Below are 19,007 nucleotides of genomic sequence, written 5' to 3'. Positions count from 1 at the left end.
TCTAGATTTTACTAACTTGTGTGATTATTCTTAATTAAGTAAATGATAATAAATTATACATTTAAATAAAATGGCTGATGCAGTTTAATTTAGTTATTTTACTCATACTGAAGTGTCCTGCCAAGTGTTGCATCTCTTGACCATTGCTCCTTACATCAAAAGAATTTCATTCCTTTTTTGATAAAAACCCATATTAAAAATAATTCTAAATTAAATTTGATAAATATGACATCTTCAAAAAGATTTCACATTTCAAAACTTAAATGTAAAAGGGCTAATTTTATATCATTACTTTGAACTCATTGAAGGGACTAGTAGTTTTCTAACATTCTGTCGAAGGATATAAATGAAGACATGTTTTATGTTTCTCTGTAAATATGTCATAGAAAGGATGAATGGGTTTGATAAAAGGAGAAATATGGTTATCAAGGAAATATTTAGTATTTTTAAAAGGATAAGAAACCTAGTCGTACAGTTTCTGATGAAGCATTGGGAACTGTTTTTATGTTAAATAAGTGATACGAGTCCAAATTTAGGGTTTACATGTAGTTATTTTAATTCAGACTTAAAAAAAATATTTATGAAAAATTTCCACTTAAATACTCTATAATGAATATAGGGAAAGTAAAGGGTCGATCCACAAAGAGGCAGAAATTTAATTTCAGAATTTTTCTAAAGCTTAAAATGAAGGAAATGAGTTTAAAGATGAGAGATATAATTTCTGAGATTTTTATGGATTTTGAATTAATTTATATGGTATAAATTGAAACAGAACTACAAGGAAAAACACTAAAAATATTTAACACTAATTTTACTAATTTTAATTCACAATAGAAATTGAAAAATATTTTTAGAATTTTTTACTTTAATTTACACCAAAAACCACTAGAAATATTAAAAACCAGAGTTAGAGATTTTTTAGAGTATTGTTAAATGTTAAAATCACTAGAAATTGATTAAATGAAATTTAGGTATTTTTCCTATTTTTATGGAAATTTTAAATGCAGAAAATATTTTTTTCCAATTGGTTTATATTTTTTAAATTCAGAAAATGACAGAAATACCTGTTCTGGCGATCGCCGACGGTGGCAGTGATTGTTTGGGCCTTTTGGGTCAGCCAGCATGGTCCGGCCCGTGATGATGGAGGACCATTGAGCTTCGAAGACCGCGTCGAACCAGTTCGTCGAGCGAGGGCTCATGCGCAAGACCCAGCCTTTAGAGTACCCAACCTTGTCAATGGGCCACACATGTTTGACGTTATCTTTTCTTATGTTTTCTTTGTTTAGTAGGCCTTGTATATCAGCCGCATATGTGTCTGTTTTCTGTTTTTTTGCACGTGTTTGGACCGCTATATGGACCTCTACGTTTGCACGTGTGTGAGTCTATGTGTGGGCGTGTTAGTGGGTTTCTCTCTCCTATTAGGGGGCCCTAAATACTCTTAATTGGGCTTCTCACCTTTATTTCTAAGGGGGAGGCCCATATTTGCCCCTATAAAAGGTGGGGGCCATCCATATGAAGAGAATAGAAAAAAATGATTGAAGAAAACGTGATTTTTAAGGATTTTTTCCTGATCTTTAGTGTTTTATTGAGTTTTCCCCATATTTATGAAAATGGCACTACAAAGTTAGTAGACAGAAAATAATCCCTAGAGTTCGCCAGAAACCGCCGCTGCTGCCACCTTCGCCAGAGCGCCGGTCGCCGTCTCCCTCGACCTTCCCATTCATGAGCGCCACCCCTAGGTCGCCCGTGCTGCCGCCGCGACCAGTTGCGCACCCACCGCAGCCTTCTGGCCAATAGCTGCCTGCTGTAGCAGCGGCCGCTACTGCAATCGTGGGCGCAACTGTGGGCGCAAGCCGCAGCCCGCAGTCGCAGCAGCCAGCAGCCGCATCAGCAGCTAGCGGTCGCCAGAGCAGCCAGTGGCCACCGCAACAACCAAGGGCTGCCGCGACAAACGCTGCCGCAGCAACAGCATGTAGCCGCTATAGTAGTCACCCGCAACCACCGCGACAACTAGCGGCCGCCGTCGCCGCAGCTGCCGCCACAGCCACCTGTGGTCGCAGCGGTAGCCGCAGCTGTCAAAGCCACCTGCGGCTGTCGAAGCCATCCACAGCCACTGCAACAACCAGCGGCCGCCACAACCGCCCACGGCCACCCCATCAACTTGCGTTCGCTGGAGCCGTTGGAGCCATCGTAGCCGCCCTCAGCCGCCGTCGTAGCTACGGCCGCCGCAACAACCCGCGGTTGCCGCAATCGTGGCCACCACAACAGCCTGCAGCTGTCGCAGCCCGCTACGGTCACTGCAGCAGCCCTAGCGGTCGCGGTGATGCGTAGCGGCCCTTCGCAGCCACTAGCCGACAACTGGGCCGCAGCTTGCTTGGCCATCTAGATCTACGCTAGCCGCGGCCGCTGCCACCAAACTCATCGCCACCGCGCCCGTCGCCTCTACACCCGTCGTTGTTGCCGTTGCTGCCGTTGTACCTGATTCCCTAGGCCGCCGTGTTAGCTTCCACCGTGCCTCGCCACTGCGTTGAGCCGTCGCACCTTTTCTCCGCCACGCCGTCACACTGCCACAACCTGTTATTACTGCACCATTGCCACGCCCATTGCTGCATCCATTGTTACACCCGCCACCATGTCTATTCACGTCGGCACGCCTACTCACACTGCTACGTCTACCTGCGCCGTCATCGCGCCTATGTGTAGTTTGCCGTCCACTGCTGTCGAAACAGACATCATCTCGCCTGCTGCTACTGGTACGCTCATAACTCCCTCTCGGCGTTATCTTATTTGTTTCAGTGCCTTCGAATGTTTCTCTACCGCCGTGGTTAGGTTAGTGATAGATAGGAATACATCACTGGGAATAAGTTTCTATCGGTACGATCTTGGTTGGCGCTTCGAACGGTGCTTGGACGAGCAACAATAGTTGTCCTCGCACCATCAGCACTCAACCCATCATCCAGGTAATCGAGAGCCTAGTGGCATTCCCAGATCACACTTACCATTGCCTAGTGGTCATTGGTGTTCGTCGTCGCTGAACTTATACTTCTCATTGATGTCATTGTTGCGGCGATTACACTTATCATCACTTACACTTATCATTGAACTTACACTTATCATCACTTGCATTACGTCCACATTAGTCATTTCCACTATATGACATGATTTCCCTCACCCTCCCTATGTGTAACACAAGCCGTTCGATCCCGTGTCCATCGTGTTACATCACGTGTAGGGCAGCCTATTGGGTCAGCCCAATTGGGCTTGGCCGAATTGTGTTAGGACTTGGCCGATTTGGCTATGTCCTGCACAGGGGACTCCTTTGCACGGCGGTTGTGTGTGCTGCCCATGCACAAACCGGCGGTCGGAGGAGTGTCCGTGCCGCACAAATGCCACACGACACCGCACAACAGCGCACGGAGGCGGCTATGAAGGGGGAAAACTCAGGTTTTGAAGGTCTAAAAATTGATTTTTAAATGTAATTTTTTAGGATTCAAAGTGGGGAATGATGTAGGATCTAAAGAGACATGGGAATGGTTTCAGTGATAGATAAGAACTGATCTAGAGAGAGAAAATGTCGAAATGAGGAGATAGAGAGAGAAAGTGAAGAAATAGTGTAGAGGAAGTTTGAGATAGAATTTTAAGGTGTAAATGGAGGAGATATTTTATGAAATTTTTAGGGAATAAAATAGGGGTATGGATGAAGGTCTAGAGAGAGAAAGCATCAATTATAGAGAGAGAAAGTAGGTAAAATAAGTGTTTAGAGTGAGAAAATGATGGATGTAAAGGGAAAATGGATAGACAATGATGGGAAAAATGTAAATCTAGGTTCCTAAAATCTTAATAAAAGTCTGGTGACCCCCTCTATGCTTCGTATCAGGTCAGATCCTTATATTTAGCTAATATCAGGCATTTTTAAATGCAAACAAGAGATGAGATTGAATGAAAACTTTAACAAACTTACAATAAGCAGGTGGAACAACCTGGTTTCTGAAAATGCCTTATCCTGCTGGCCAACCACATGCTAGTGGATGCACAGCATGAGGGGAAATGAGGGAAAAAAAGAGTATTTAGACATAGGAAGAATTACTAAAATACCCCGTTGGGCACTTTCTATTCTCTTTTCTTGCCATTTTTGTCTCATTTTTTCCCATGGGTTGAGAGCTTCCCCTTGTAATCTTCAACTTATTTCTTTGTAAGGCTTTTGAGAGCCCAATGGGCAGGTTAGGTCATTGGCCATCTCCTTCAGATTTCTCTTTCGAAGGCGCAGAATACCCTTTGCTCCTTTCAATCCCCTTTTGAGAATTACTAAGCTCACAAAAATTCTCCAACTCTTGAAGAATTGTACCTTCTCATTCCTCTAAATTTCTGCACATATGAAAATATGAAATACTTATCAGTACTAAAACTTATTGACGTGAAATAAGTCAAGAAAGGTAGTAAAAAACAACCATAATGTGCAAAAAATAGAATTTCTAGCTAATGCATGAATATTTAGTTAATTCAAATAATATTATGATAAATTTAAATTAATAATATCAAAACATCTAAAATGTATTTAAGTACACATGCATTTATCATGTTATAAAAAAAGTAACAAAAATTATGATATGAAAAATCCTGATGAATCATTGCATGTTAAATGACCATATTTGAACTATAATACCTTGGTAATTATAGTTTTAGTCTGAATGAGAGAACTTTTACTTATTGAAAGTAAGTGATTACTTAATTGACCACCCATTGTGCTATAGAGACTGTACATTCTATTGTCCTGTACAAACCATTGTAATTATAATATCTAACTAGATAGCTTCTGAAATGATGATTTTCTAGTCTTAAAGGATTTTATCTTCGAGTCATACATAGGATATTTTAATTTTCCTCATGATTGTACATAGGGTAATGATGTCTACACTTAAGAACTATAGGGAACATACTAAATACTATAAGGGAGGAAATAGATAACACTCTGATAGAAAATATACTAACGTGAAAATATTCTCAAGCACAACCATTAGATGAACCTGAAGGAAAACACATATTTTATGAAGGTCAAGAGGTTAGTGAGAGATCAACTAGAAATAAGGCCCATAAATTTATATAAATCACGGGGCATGACATAATGTATGGAAAAGGGAAAAATTTTATGCGACATTTTCTGAGACATGTCATGTGAAAAATAAATTATTTTATTTTGTCTTTAAAAATTTTTTAGCCTTGATTGTGCAATTGAGTGATCTAAGGCTAGTCTCGTACTCAAATTTTGAATAAAACAATGCATAAGTTACTGTAAGTCATTCTATTTTGTATCATTAAAGGAACTATTTAAATATAGATATACATCCAATTGATGAAAAACTGTTAATAAATTTATTTAATGGAGATGCGTATTGAATCAAGGGTTTCTAGGCGAAATAAAAATGATTATATGGGTTTATTTGAATATATGTAGAGGTAAATAAAAAACTCCAGACAATAATATTGAAATATCATAATGTGACTCATTATCTAAACTTCTTCACTATTTTAAAAGCACCAAAAGCTTAAGGTTAAAAGCAATAATATGGCTTAAAAGTTTTTTGCTTTATCGACTCAAACAGTTTTCATATTTTAATACAATATTATTGCCATTTGACAATATCTATACTTACTCTATAAGGTTTCTCATCATCTATACTAAATTTACATAAGAGAAGATGAGTATAAATTTTTTCTACTTCTTCTGAAACCATTTGGTTGCAGAACTTTATTCTCATCTGACAATCATGATCTTTATAATGAAGTATGAGAATTTTTATGATGATAGTAAAGCCACCATAGTGTTATCCAACATCAATGATAACCACATCAATAAGTTTTTTGGAATATGAAGACATAGATATTAGTTTTTTGGATGAATATCAGTGATATGTGATTATCTAGTGAACATGTCTGAACTTTCTAAATTCTATTCCCAGTCAGTACGAAGGTACTGCCATTTTAAACCTATATGGACTTGCATTCAATGTGGACGTTACCAGATTTCTCAACTTTATGAGTGAGGTTTCTCAGACGTGACATGGATTCATTTATGTGATTCTAGATTAATCAAGATTAATTATGGAAAATTTGTTAACTTAAGTCCAGAATTATCTCTTCATCCAAAATTATATTTTATACTTAAGAATATTTATGAATTATGATTACATGACTCATTATGATGAAATAATGAGAGTGTTGGATTGTTAACATTATGATACCAGGGGTAATCAAATCAATGCCATTTTTGACACCGAAGTGTAAGAAGAATTACGGGGATACTGGGTTATAATTGCTAAAATTTGGGACTGTTAAGAACTAGGAGAAATAGTATAAAATATTTATTATATTAGAGACTTAAACTATAAATGATATTTACATGTATTCATTTATTGAGTTGAAATTGTCGAAGCTCAAAATGATTGCAATTGGTAGATTGAAAAAGTAAGTAGGAGAACGGAGAGGAGTATCGACCAAACCCTAAGTCAAGTTTGACCATAAATTTGACACAGATTTTAGGTATTATCTAAGTGAAATTAATTACAAGGATATCACATTCCAACAAAAATAAAAATTCATTCAATCTTAGTATAGATTTGAAATACAGAAGTGAAGAAAATGAGGATTGGCACAAAATCAACTTTTTTATTTATGTTAAATACCCTTAATCTTAATCATATGTTCTTTGAACAAAACCCAAGTAATTTTTCTTTAAATTTAATTTTGGGGAAATAATTTGAATAATCGACATCATTCCCATCTTAAAATTTGGGGAAATAACATGAGGCAAGGAAATTAAATTAAAAATACATTTCGTGTTAAGGTTAAGTTTATTTATTAAGATAAAATCCAGTTTTATTACATTAATCTTGGTATTTTTAATTTTATAAATTTTTTGAAGAAATTTTTATGGAATTATGGTACAAGAATCACATGTTATTAGGCTGTCTTACCAAGGATGGTGATCACATGCCAATAGAGTTGATGACTGTAGCAAGGTACTTTGTATTGTTTTATCCTACTGAGCTCCTGTCATAGACACAATGGAGTGTTCCCATTTTTCCTAGTACATGATCCATAAAGGTTTATATGACCATGCCAAAGTCAGAACCAGAGACTCAGACTGAGTGCCAGTTTTCATGGCCATCGCAACTCCATGGAAGTTCTAATGCCTCATTTCTTTTAGCTTGATCATCAATCTTCAGCCCTGTCAGTGGTATCATGAAAGCTTCTCCAAATTATATTATTCATATAAAATATCTAAATTTCTAGTCAACCATCAACTGAAGGATCTCGTCAAATGAAAAGGGATAATACTATGAAAGAGCCCCAACTTTCAGTTTTGTAAAGATTGTAGCCCGAACTTTCAACTTTGTAAAAAAAATAGCCCCGACGAATGAGACGTTGCCATTTGGCGTCGATTTTTTTTTCCCCACCTCCGGTCAAAGGGTGACGCGGCGGCCACCGTGGCGCCCAGGTGGACTCCACGGTGGTATCCGCGTCACCGCGTGACCGCGGACGACGCCGTGGAGTCCGTCCGCCCACGCCGCCGCCCGTCTCCTTCTCCCGCCGCCGCCCGCATCCGGCCGCCGCCGACGCCGCCCGCCGGCGTTCGCCGTCGACGCCGCCCGTCTGCCCCCTATTCGCTCCGTTATTCTCTCTCCTCAACGCCGCATCACCTTTCTGTCGTTGGAAGAAGAAGAAGAAGAAGAAGAAGAAGAAGAAGAAGAAGAAGAAGAAGAAGAAGAAGAAGAAGAAGAAGAAGAAGAAGAAGGAGAAGGAGAAGGAGAAGGAGAAGGAGAAGGAGAAGACAAGAGTAAAAGAGAAGAGAAGTGAAGTTCGTAAGAGAAGAGAAGACGAGAATTAAAGAGAAGTCAAGAGAAGCGCGTAAGAGAAAAGAAGCCGAGAATAAAAGAGGAAAAAAGCTCGTAAGAAGAGAGAATAGAATAGAGCAAAAGAATAGAGAAGAGAAGACGAGAATGTCTTGCTCAGATCTTGTTCGTAAGAGGAAACGTTTCATGTCTTACTCAGATCAACGAGAACGCGCGGCGGACGGCGGCGTCGACGACGGCAGACGGGCGGCGTCGACGGCGAACGCCGGCGGGCGGCGTCGGCGGCGACCGGAAACGCGCGGCGGCGGGAGAAGGAGACGGGCGGCGGCGAGGGCGGACGGACTCCACGGCGTCGTCCGCGGTCACGCGGTGACGCGGATGCCACCGTGGAGTCCACCTGGGCGCCACGGTGGCCGCCGCGTCACCCTTTGACCGAGGGTGGGGAAAAAAATCGACGCCAAATGGCAACGTCTCATTCGTCAGGGCTATTTTTTTTTACAAAGTTGAAAGTTCGGGCTACAATCTTTACAAAACTGAAAGCTGGGGCTCTTTCATAGTATTATCCCAAATGAAAATGCATTTTTTTTGCCATTTGAGCTTTGACAATAGGAAATAAAAATAATACTAAGACCCTGTAAACTTTATATTGAGGCAAATCATATTTTGGAATCTTATGAATTTATTTAATTAGTTAAGCTATTCCTTACAAATCATACTATCCTGTAGAGAGACTAGTAGTCGGTTTTCATATTTGTTCTAGAAGGATTCTCTCTCGAACGTCACCAGTGACAAACCGCGATTACCGGCCTTGGCAGGACTCTGAAAAAGACCAAAGATAAGAGAGAGATTCCTTGCCGAATAGTTTACAAGCCTTTGGCCAACTCCGGCCCGCAACCAAGTGTCGCAAACCAGGCGATGCACGTCTCTTTGTTACCTGTATGTGGGGATAACCCTCGACTCGCTAACACCGGCATTAACTCCCCCCACAAGGAACTTCATGCGTCAGCACTGATCCTACGGCCCTCTTGCCTCTACCACCGTATAAAGCCCAAGCCTCTGTACATTGTAACCAAGAGGCAGAGCAGGTGATAATTTTTTGCGAGATAGTGGGGGAGAGATGTATAGATAGAGTAGAGGGCGAGAGAGAGAGAGAGAGAGAGAGAGAGAGAGAGAGAGAGAGAGAGAGAGAGAGAGAGAGAGAGAGAGAGAGAGAGAGAGAGAGAGAGAGAGAGAGAGAGAGAGAGAGAGAGAGAGAGAGAGAGAGAGAGATGGAAACTGGGCAACAAGAGCTGCGGGTCTTCGTCTTCCCTCTCATGGCAGCAGGGCACCTGCTGCCGGCGGTGGACATAGCCAAGCTCTTAGCGAACCAAGATGCGAGGGTCTCCATCATCGTCACCCCCGGAAACGCGGCGGAAGTGCAAAAAACAACCCATCTTTTCTCTCCCCCCATTGAAATCCTCGTCATTGACTGGCCCTATCCCGTGGCTGAACGCCGCGACCACATGTCCCAGCTCACCTCGGAGAACGAGCATCTCGACTTCCTCATCTCCACCGCCGACCTTCGCCCTTCATTCGAACAAATGGTGAAGCTCCGCCGCCCCGCCGCCATGATCACGGACATGTTCTATCCCTGGACGGCAGATGTCGCCGAAGAGAACGGGGCTCTCAGGCTCGTCTTCCATGGGATTAACTTCTTTTCCCTCTGCCTAAAGGACAAGCTCCTCCATAACTCCATATCCGAGATAAACGGAGATCGCTTCGTCGTGCCGGGGATCCCTCACAAGATAGAGCTCGAGAGAAGCCAAATCTTCGATCCGACCAAGGCGAGGCCTGACTTCGTCGAGTTACTTGAGAGAATGAAGGAGGCAGAGAGGAGGAGCTTCGGCACGGTAGTGAACAGCTTCTACGAGCTCGAGCCCGAGTACGCGGATCACTACACAGAGATAATTGGCCGAACTGCGTTTCATGTTGGGCCGGTTTTTCTTCGCGGCGGCGAGAGGGGCGGCGAGGATAAGATCACATCATGGCTGGACTCCAAGCCCGCGGGTTCAGTCTTGTACGTCTGCTTCGGGAGCTTGAGCCGGTTCACAAACGCCCAGCTAAGGGAGATAGCCATTGGGCTGGAGAGCTCAGGTCATCCCTTCGTGTGGGTCGTAAGGGAAGATTATGAAGTGGCCGAGAAAGAAGTTAAGTCTGGGAAAGGCGTGATTGTACGTGGGTGGGCTCCGCAGCTGGTTATCCTCAATCATCGAGCAGTGGGAGGGTTTTTGACTCACTGTGGCTGGAACTCTAGCTTGGAGAGTATCGCCGCCGGTGTGCCTGTGGTAACTTGGCCGATGTTTGCAGACCAGTTCTTCAACGAGAGGCTGCTCGTGGACGTTCTCAAGATTGGATTGCAAGTCGGGGTGACTAAGTATACGCTGAGGGAGGAAGAGCGGGAACTGGTGAAGGCGGAAGAGATAGCTGCGGCGGTGGGGAGGCTTATGGGGCTAGGGGAAGAAGCGGAGGAGAGGCGGCGACGAACGAGGGGGCTCCGAGAGGCTGCGAGGCGGGCTGTTGAGGAGGGAGGATCTTCGCGCAAAGATTTGGGGCGGTTAGTACGAGCGATCTCATCACGACAATCCGCTGTCTTCCATATGTAAACAAAAAGAGAGAGAGAGAGAGAGAGAGAGAGAGCGAGAGCGAGAGAGAGAGAGAGAGAGAGAGCGAGAGCGATAGAGAGAGAGAGAGAGAGCGATAGAGAGAGAGAGAAATACAGACTGAGAGAGCTAGAGAAACACAGAGGATGAGAAAGAGAAAGATATAAACAAATAGAGAGAGAGAGAGGGGGAGAGAGAGAGAGGGAGAGAGAGATACGGAGGGAGAGAGAGAGGGAGAGAGAGAGAGAGAGGGAGAGAGAGAGAGAGAGAGAGAGAGGGAGAGAGAGAGAGAGAGAGAGAGAGAGAGAGAGAGAGAGAGAGAGAGAGAGAGAGAGAGGGAGAGAGAGAGAGGGAGAGAGAGAGCTTTTACAACATAAAGGAATGCCTGTACTGATTCGGAAGGATGAAAGAATTAACATACCTCTTTCCATACAGCTTGGGTAATAGGAAGCCGACGAGTAGTTTTTCATCCATCCGATATTCCGTCCGGTACCCTATACTCCGATGAAATAGAAAAAGACTTCAGATACTGGATATCGGATATTGCGTCAATATTGAATATCCATCTGATACTGGATATCGGTACAGATGTCATGGGGATGGGGATGTGGCGGATGTAGTACCGGATATCAAATCCCATAGGCGGACGTCCGCTATCAAAATCAATATTTGGATATGGGTTTAAAAATATAACCCATTGTTCCATTATAAAAGAATAAAGTAGAAAATAGTATAAATTCATAATAAAAACAAAATAAAATGGAATGAATTCTATGCATCAGGCAATAAATAATGTTGACCAAGTCATACTATACATGTAGGGTGTTCGCAGAACTGAGGCCAATTTTGGGCTGGGCCAGACTAGTTATTGTCTCCTAAAACATCATCTAGAAAAAAAATTCCATATCAATAAAATCCATTAAAAATTATTAATTCCACTGTCATAGAGAATGAATACAACTCCTATAGCTTTATTACCCATGTATGTATTTCCTACTACATGTTATTTAAATTAAATTTCTATTTATATGTGTAAGGCCCCAAAGTATGTGGCATTCCTGCACAGAGGCCTGCGTGTTAACTATGGGGACATGTCCGTGTGCTGGACTCACGATTTTGAGACTGTCCTTATGTGTGAGAATACAACACGCAAAGCGGGTGGTGATGCCTGACCTTGATTTTTTAGACCATCGCCCTTATGGTGCGCGTGCCCCTCGGCGCTCAAGCGCGGCAGATCAGGGGAGGCCGGCGCGTGCTGAGTGCATGGGCCACCGACAGCGCGTGCAGTGCCAAGCACTGCACGCGCGCATGTGGGATGTGCCCGCTGGGCAGCAATGCTGCGGTGCTACAGGCCGAGCCGTGCGGGTAAGATGTGCGGTTGTGTGCGCGCGTCGTGCACATCGTGTGTGCGGGGCAGAAGACATTACTTCAGGAGACTAAGGCATTGGCGCACAGAGAGCAGCGAGAGGGTGCGGGGCGGGGCGCTTGGCACCCTACGGGAAGGGCTGGTTACATTACGCCTAGTTTGAGGTGCCAAGCACGGTGGCGTCCGGGTGGACTGTGTGCGATAGGTGTCAGCGCGGGTGCTGGTAGCGCATGGAGCATCCATGCTGGGATGGGGAAAAGATGGTCGAACGCCATGCCCACGGGCGCGCGATGCCCGGCTCAGGGGCACGAGTGTAGCGATGGGGCCAGCAGGCACGTGCGTGAAGCGGCGGGCCTCAAGGCGCAAGAGCAACTGATGAGGGATCATCTTACTAGCCGAACCACAGGACGCTAACAATCTCACTATGCAGCCTGAGTTGACGCGTGCGACCCCACTTCAAGTACTCGGCCTAGCAACGGTCATGAGCGTTGATTTATTTTCTTGTATTTTCTTGTATTTTGATTTCTGAACGATCAGATGGGCCATTGTGTTTGGGCCTCGTCTGTTGTTATTTTCGTTATTTTCTTTGATGTGCCTTATAGGGGAAATCTCTCATCACGAGATTGTTTCCCCTTGTTCGGCCCCATTGGGCATCCTCCCTCCCCTATATAAAGGGACAGTATGCCAACGGAAGCCTTGGAGTTCATTTGAAGTTGAAAGAGATTTTCTCATCTGGGCTCCCGCCTCTTCCCTTTGGGAGTTACCTTTACTATTTTCTAGGGTAGAATTCCAGGATGCCGCACGACGCGACAACGCCAGATTCACCATGTCAAAGCACATGTCCGTGGAAGAATGGCATTGCCACAATCATCCTTTCTTGAACAACATAACCAATTCTTGGAGCTTCTTGGATCCTTCTTCGAGCATATTCCAGAAGTTGCCCTCTCTAGGAATGCACACCCTGCAATATGCACACCCCGGCCACCTTCACTGCTCGCCCTTGCCACAATGCCAAACCAGACGATTGCCTCTCCACCTCGGCCGCCACGGACCCTTTTCTGGGTTGACACCCTCCCTAGAAACCACTTCTTGGATCTTCTTGGAGAAGATTCAAGAAATTGCCCTCTCCAAAGAATGCACGGCCTGCAAGAGGCACGCCCCGACCACCTTCACTGCTCGCCCTTCCCACGGCGCTGAACTGAATGATCTCCTCTCTGTCCGGGCCACCAAGAACCCTTTTCTTGGTTGACAACCTTCACAAGAAACCACTTCTTGGAGCTTCTTGGAACACATTCAAGATCATTGCACCATGGTCTTCTTGATTTCTCTCGACGCCAAGAACTCACCCCCCCCTTTAGTATCTTCTCGGCCGAGCCCTCGCTTGCACGCTTAGTGTCCGTGCACCCACGCACCACCATGCTTGCGCACCGCCACGTCAGCGTGCCCTTGCGCCTGGGCTGCCGCTCGCTCTTCGACAGCCCCCTGCAACCACTCCCGTGCCTGACCGTACCCATCTCCCAACATGCCGTGCATAGCCACGCGTGGTGCTCATCAGCCCTGCTAGTCGAGGTTGCTTGCATCTCTTGCGCATCACGCCTTAGTGTGACCGGTCCAATGGTGACGACACTCTAACAACGTCCATCTATGTCTTCTACGACGTCTTGATCATCCTCGCACAGACTTCTGGTCTACGACCCTATCAGGTTCTACCGTTTCCCTCACCTTATCAGTATCATTACTTGTTCTAGTGTCGTCTTCCCCTATTTTGCTCATGTGCCAGATTTTAGTGACGAATTATAGGATTAGCCACCTTCGTTGAGAGGTAGGATTTTCTTGAGATAGCAGCTTGGTATATTAGCAGAGGAGGACGAGGACATCATGGGGCACTTTGTTGTCCCCCATCCATAGACGTCTAGTTAATTCATTTGGGTTCTTGGGAGTCTGGTCATGACGGCTCACTCCTGGAACTTTAGTCAAACGATATTCTAAATTAGCAGTTATCGCTTATCTAACATTGAATTTTCTCAATCTCATCACATCATTACATTCATCCATTCATTTACCATATGTCCTGTGTTGTATCACGAGCTGTCCGATCCCAGCACACATCATGTTACATCATCAACACTACCAAGGCGCACAATGCCTCATCTCCTTACTTCGGTATCATCTCTCGTCTTCCCCATGTAACGTCTATGACCGCAATGTTACCTCTTTACGATATTAATGCAATGATCCTATTCCATGATGGGGTTGCATCCCCACCCTCTCCTCTATCCCGTTCTATGGGTACTTAAGCTATTGCAAAGACTTCCGTTGCAACAGACCAAGGCTGCTCAGTGTTCTGCTCCAAGCACTAAGGCTAGCACGCGCCAGATTTGAGCATTGATTCCTGCTTGGAATTTGACCGTGTGACAATATGTCAGATATAAAAAAATGATATTTGACTTTCCATTATCATCATCCAACTCATGAGGTGAAGACGAATGCCGATATCGAGACATATAACTGTATTCAATATCTTTTCTATAGCAATCAATATTGATGGGAAAAAATCATGATGCCATTTTTTTAAAAATTCATTAATAAAAACTATAACTCTGATTCACTCAAATGTATAAATACAATTGAGTGCGGTTGAATCCAGAGAGATCTAGGCTTGACTCCTTTAATATATTTGATTCATTAAAACCAGGCCAAATTGGATAAAAAATATTGTTATCTAATTAAGTGAAAATGACAAAAAATGGATTTAAAATAAATGATCAAATCAACTGATGCAAGCATGCTGAACAAGTCACATCATTAATTTTTAAGGGTATGTTTTTTTCAATTTTATATTTCACAAAGAGCATAATGTAAGGATTATTAGAAATATTTTTCTGTAACTTTAATAATTTTAAATGAAGAAGAAACTCAATGGGCAATTCTGTTAGTTTAGGTGGCCAAGGAATAACCTAAGACAGGGGTGAATTAGGTTATCTATTTATATTATATTTTTATTTTAATTAGCCTAGGATTTTTCTACTTAAGAAATGAGGTAGGGGAAATAGGAGACAGTTATTTTTTGTAAACAGCTTAGGCTAATCCTTAATGCTGTTCAGGGGTATCCGTCCCGACGTGATGATGTGCACTAACCAAGTTTGTGTGAATGCCCCCCAAGCAAATCACTTGGAAATATGACTGAACAAGGATACCAAGAAAAAAAAAGAAGTCGATGAAGCTTTGTCATCCTCAACCCTCAAACGCTTCCATGAAATGACGTTGCTTAATCTACTTCAACATAGCCCCCAAAGCTTTCTTCTTATGGCCCCCAAAGCCTTAACCTGAGTGATCACAAAGATCTAGCAATAACAGTAAATTTCTGAATAATGTATTCTCCTCAACAACACTTGGTATTAATGGCTACTCAAAATAGTACTCAAGATAAGGACTAAATTTAAGTATTTCAACATGAAAACATCTATATCAAAATTTTATTAATTCAGAGATAAGGTGATGGCGAGGACGCCAACACTTCAGCATCGAATGCGTCACCACGATCAATTGGAGTCAACACGCCCGCTATGGACCACGGTCAACCAGAGTCAACTGAAGTCAACACGCCACAACCGTCAACAAGCACGTCTCCACCCACGCATGTCCCTACGCGCGTCATGACACGACGCCAGGCAGATCCACAACTGCCCTTTGGCGTGACACGGTGCACGTCTTTATTTTCTCGTCATTTTCTCTTTCCTCCAAGGCCTATATATAGGCCATTGTTTTCAAGAAATATTAGGCAGTCATTAATTCAAGAATTGAGTTTTGTTAACTCTTCTTGGAGGACTGCCCAGCCTCCCCTATCCTTCTTAACCCTAGCCGTCATCGCCGCCGCCGCCGCCGTCGCCGCTGCCGCCGCTACGGCCGCCACCGCTGCTGCCACCGCCGCCATCGCCGCCTCGCGACGTCGGCCTCCCACCTCCTCCATTCTCTCTCTCTCTCTCTCTCTCTCTCTCTCTCTCTCTCTCGCCTGGCGCCTGCCAGCCCGCCGGCCGCTCAGGCAGCCCCGCCAGGGCCGCTCAGGCAGCCCCGACCAGGCCGCCCTAGGCAGCCCCGACCAGGCCGCCCTAGGCAGCCCCGCCGAGGCCGCCCAGGCAGCCCCGCCAAGGTCACCCAGGCAGCCCCGACCAGGCCGCCCAGGCAGCCCCGACCAAGCTGCCGAGGCCGCCCCGCCAGAGCCGCCCAGGCAGCCCCGCCAGAGCCACCCAAGGCAACCCCGCCAGGGCCGCTCAGACTGCCCTCCAGGGCTGCCCTAGGCAGCCCCGCCAAGGCCGCCCAAGTCAGCCCCGCCAGGGCACCAGGCAGCCCCGCTAGGGCCGCCCTAGACAGCCCTGCCAAGGCCGCCCTAGACAGCCCCGCCAAGGCCGCCCAAGGCAGCCCCGCTAGGGCCGCCCAGGCAGCCCAGCCAAGGCCACCCAGGCAGCCCTCGCCAGAGCTGCCCAAGAGCGCCCAAGCCGCCCAAATCGGGCCACCCGAGACCGCGTTCAGGCTGCCCCTATTCGGACGCCGTCGGCGCTTCAAGCGTGCGGAGCGCCGGCGCACGCTCGGGTGGGCTCCGCTGCACTCCGCGCACTCCACGGACATGCCGACGCTCCGCGTGCTTCGCGCGCTCAACGCCCGCGCGCTCTGTGCGCTGCGCACACCATTCGCGCGCTTCGCGCGCGCAGGTGTTCGGCCACGCTTGACTCTGCGCCCACTGCACTCAACCAGGGCCGATCAACGCCCGAAATGTCCAGCCTCGTCCTCATCCACTGGGCCGCTCAACGCCCGGATTCGTCCAATCGCATCACGATCAGAATTTCCTGCTCCCTCTTCATGCACTACGGTGCAGAGGTACGCCTGAACCCTCTAGTGTCGAAGTGTTCTCCGTCCAGTGTTTTCTCGGGAAGTTTCCACCGCCGTCGGAATCTGAATTGGTTTTGAGTTTCTGCTTCTTCTACCTCCCTCTCGAGTGTTTCCTCGCGACGTGAATCCGACGTATTGATTTCGGTGCTTAGGCATCGTCGCGGTGGGGGAAGACAGTACTCCCGCCATTAATAAGGGTCAGAGCTGCACCACCAGATTTTTCATCGGTTTTAAAATCCAGGTCGGACCGTGTGGATATCTGTGGATTATTTTATCCCTCCTTATAAACCCAATTCCTTCATCAACCTGTCCGTCGTCCTTTCCCTTTTGTCATCCCTCACACATCCATCCTACCCTTACCCATATACCCAGTCGTTCCGCCCTTCCTCGTCTACCCCGTAGTCGTCCTACGTCATAAGGATTCATAAATATAACTATGACTTCCCTTCAGTAATACCTCCTTGTTTGTGGTTGTTCTTTCTTCAGTCCTCTTCTCCTCCATGTTTTTCTTTGGATAAAATTCTCATTTTGCATTTTACCTTTGATGCTTAAAATTCCAATATATTTTTCAATCCTGCACCAAATGCAATGATTCCATCTGTAACGGTTTTGCAACACCATTTCACAAAACTTTTATCTCACAAAAAGTATTTAAAAACAAATCAGAGAAATCTCCAGAGATCAATCTTTCAACGTCCTTTGTTTACCGCTCGATTCCTCCGTGTCAAAGTTTATACCCCTGTAACTCTTTCTAAACTCAACCAAATCATGAGATTCAAATTTATTTGGTTTTGTATGGATGTTAAAAATAATTCATTTGCTAAAAATTATAAACTTATCACAGGATCGAGGATGTGCAAAGTTTGGATCCCAGCTTTCTTTTCTTTGAATCTTGAAATACCCTACACCAAAAACCACGATTCCAAGTTCTATGGACTTGGATTGATATTAGAAACAAATGATCTCTTCAAATAATGCTAAAAAGAGGCTTGAAAATTACCCCAAGAATTGAGAGACCTCTCCAGCTTTTGGACTGCGATTCTCAAAGGGCAAGGATAAGGGGATTTGAAATTCGGGCTCAAAATGCATACATAGACTTGGAAATCTGAAAGTTTACAATGGTCAAAAGTCCAACAGTCATATTCATTGATTATGATTAAGCAATATAAAATAATAATCATTTTAGTTTTGATTTATTATATTTACAATTTTGCCATCAATTCAAAATACCTTTCAAGAGTTAAGAGCAAAAACTAGCCGTTATGCCAAGGACTTGAGATTTAAAATAATATTAAACTTTTAGATATGTTTACCTCATCACTTAAATAAAGATATCACTATTGGATAATGATATCTTCATGTAATTAATTTTTATTAAATCATCAATAAATTTAGCCTTAAATACTCGAAGGTAGTAATTAAGATTTTGAACAAGTTATTCAACAAATCAAATGAAGACAGATTTGTAAAAACACCTGAACAGTGGTAAAAACTATGTTTATGAACAGTGGTAAATACATCATTTGACTTGTTTAGTGTATGGTCAAACTAAGTAACCTTTTAATATATCTAAGGCTTTTATTCTATCTTCACATACAATTAGTTAACTATTTGACTGAGGGCCTACTGTGCTTTGATCACAACCCATATTGAGGCATGCATCACTTTGAAAATTCATCAATACACACATTAAAGCATTGTGCTAAAAATACCTTAACGCTTAATCTTCAAATTCAAAGTGTTGATTTTGACCAACCCATAGACACTAGGTGAATTGAATGCTAAATGATAATATTGTTTTACAAAAAGTATACTACTAGAAACTATAGACAAGATAAAATTCATATCAACTTTTAAAATCTTTTCAAATTATCTTATTTATGACATCTGGTTCATCAATGTTGGATTTCTCACGTCAATTTAAAACACAGGTACACATATGATCAATATATAATTTCTCAGGAATCTCTAATGTGAAGAGAAAAAAACTTGAGTAGATTTAGATGAACGTGAGAGATCTCACCCATCCATTTTGTTTTTAATAAAGTGGATGGTCTAGATGATACCACATGGCATCACGAGAGAAGCAACATCTTGCACATCGTGGGGTTCATTGTGTTTGCCTATTGGAACAAGTCTTGATCATTATATATTCATCCAATGACTCATGTTCTTCAACATTTAGCTCATAGAACTTTAAAATAATAATCATATACAGAAATGTTTAAATTTTTGCAAGATTACACAAAGGTGAAACTGAATATC

At 44.0% G+C, this 19,007-nt stretch overlaps 1 protein-coding gene across 1 annotated transcript; it reads left to right on the top strand.

Moving 5' to 3' along the window:
- The first annotated feature begins 8,812 nt into the window (after window positions 1-8,812).
- LOC144709462 (scopoletin glucosyltransferase-like) lies at window positions 8,813-12,591 on the top strand. Its single transcript, XM_078583018.1, has one exon. It carries the CDS (start codon window positions 9,119-9,121, stop codon window positions 10,490-10,492), a length of 1,374 nt encoding a protein of 457 aa, XP_078439144.1. The 5' UTR covers window positions 8,813-9,118; the 3' UTR covers window positions 10,493-12,591.
- Window positions 12,592-19,007: the final 6,416 nt, after the last annotated feature.

Source organism: Wolffia australiana, chromosome 11 (assembly GCF_029677425.1).
Source record: "Wolffia australiana isolate 7733 chromosome 11, ASM2967742v1".
In the NCBI taxonomy this organism is placed as follows: Eukaryota; Viridiplantae; Streptophyta; class Magnoliopsida; order Alismatales; family Araceae; genus Wolffia; species Wolffia australiana.
The sequence above is the reverse complement of the archived record's forward strand: the minus strand, read 5'-3'. Positions and strand labels throughout refer to the sequence as shown.

Bases quoted from the DNA above. Each gene is read 5' to 3' on its own strand.
- LOC144709462 (XM_078583018.1), top strand. From the start codon at position 9,119: ATGGAAACTGGGCAACAAGAGCTGCGGGTCTTCGTCTTCCCTCTCATG.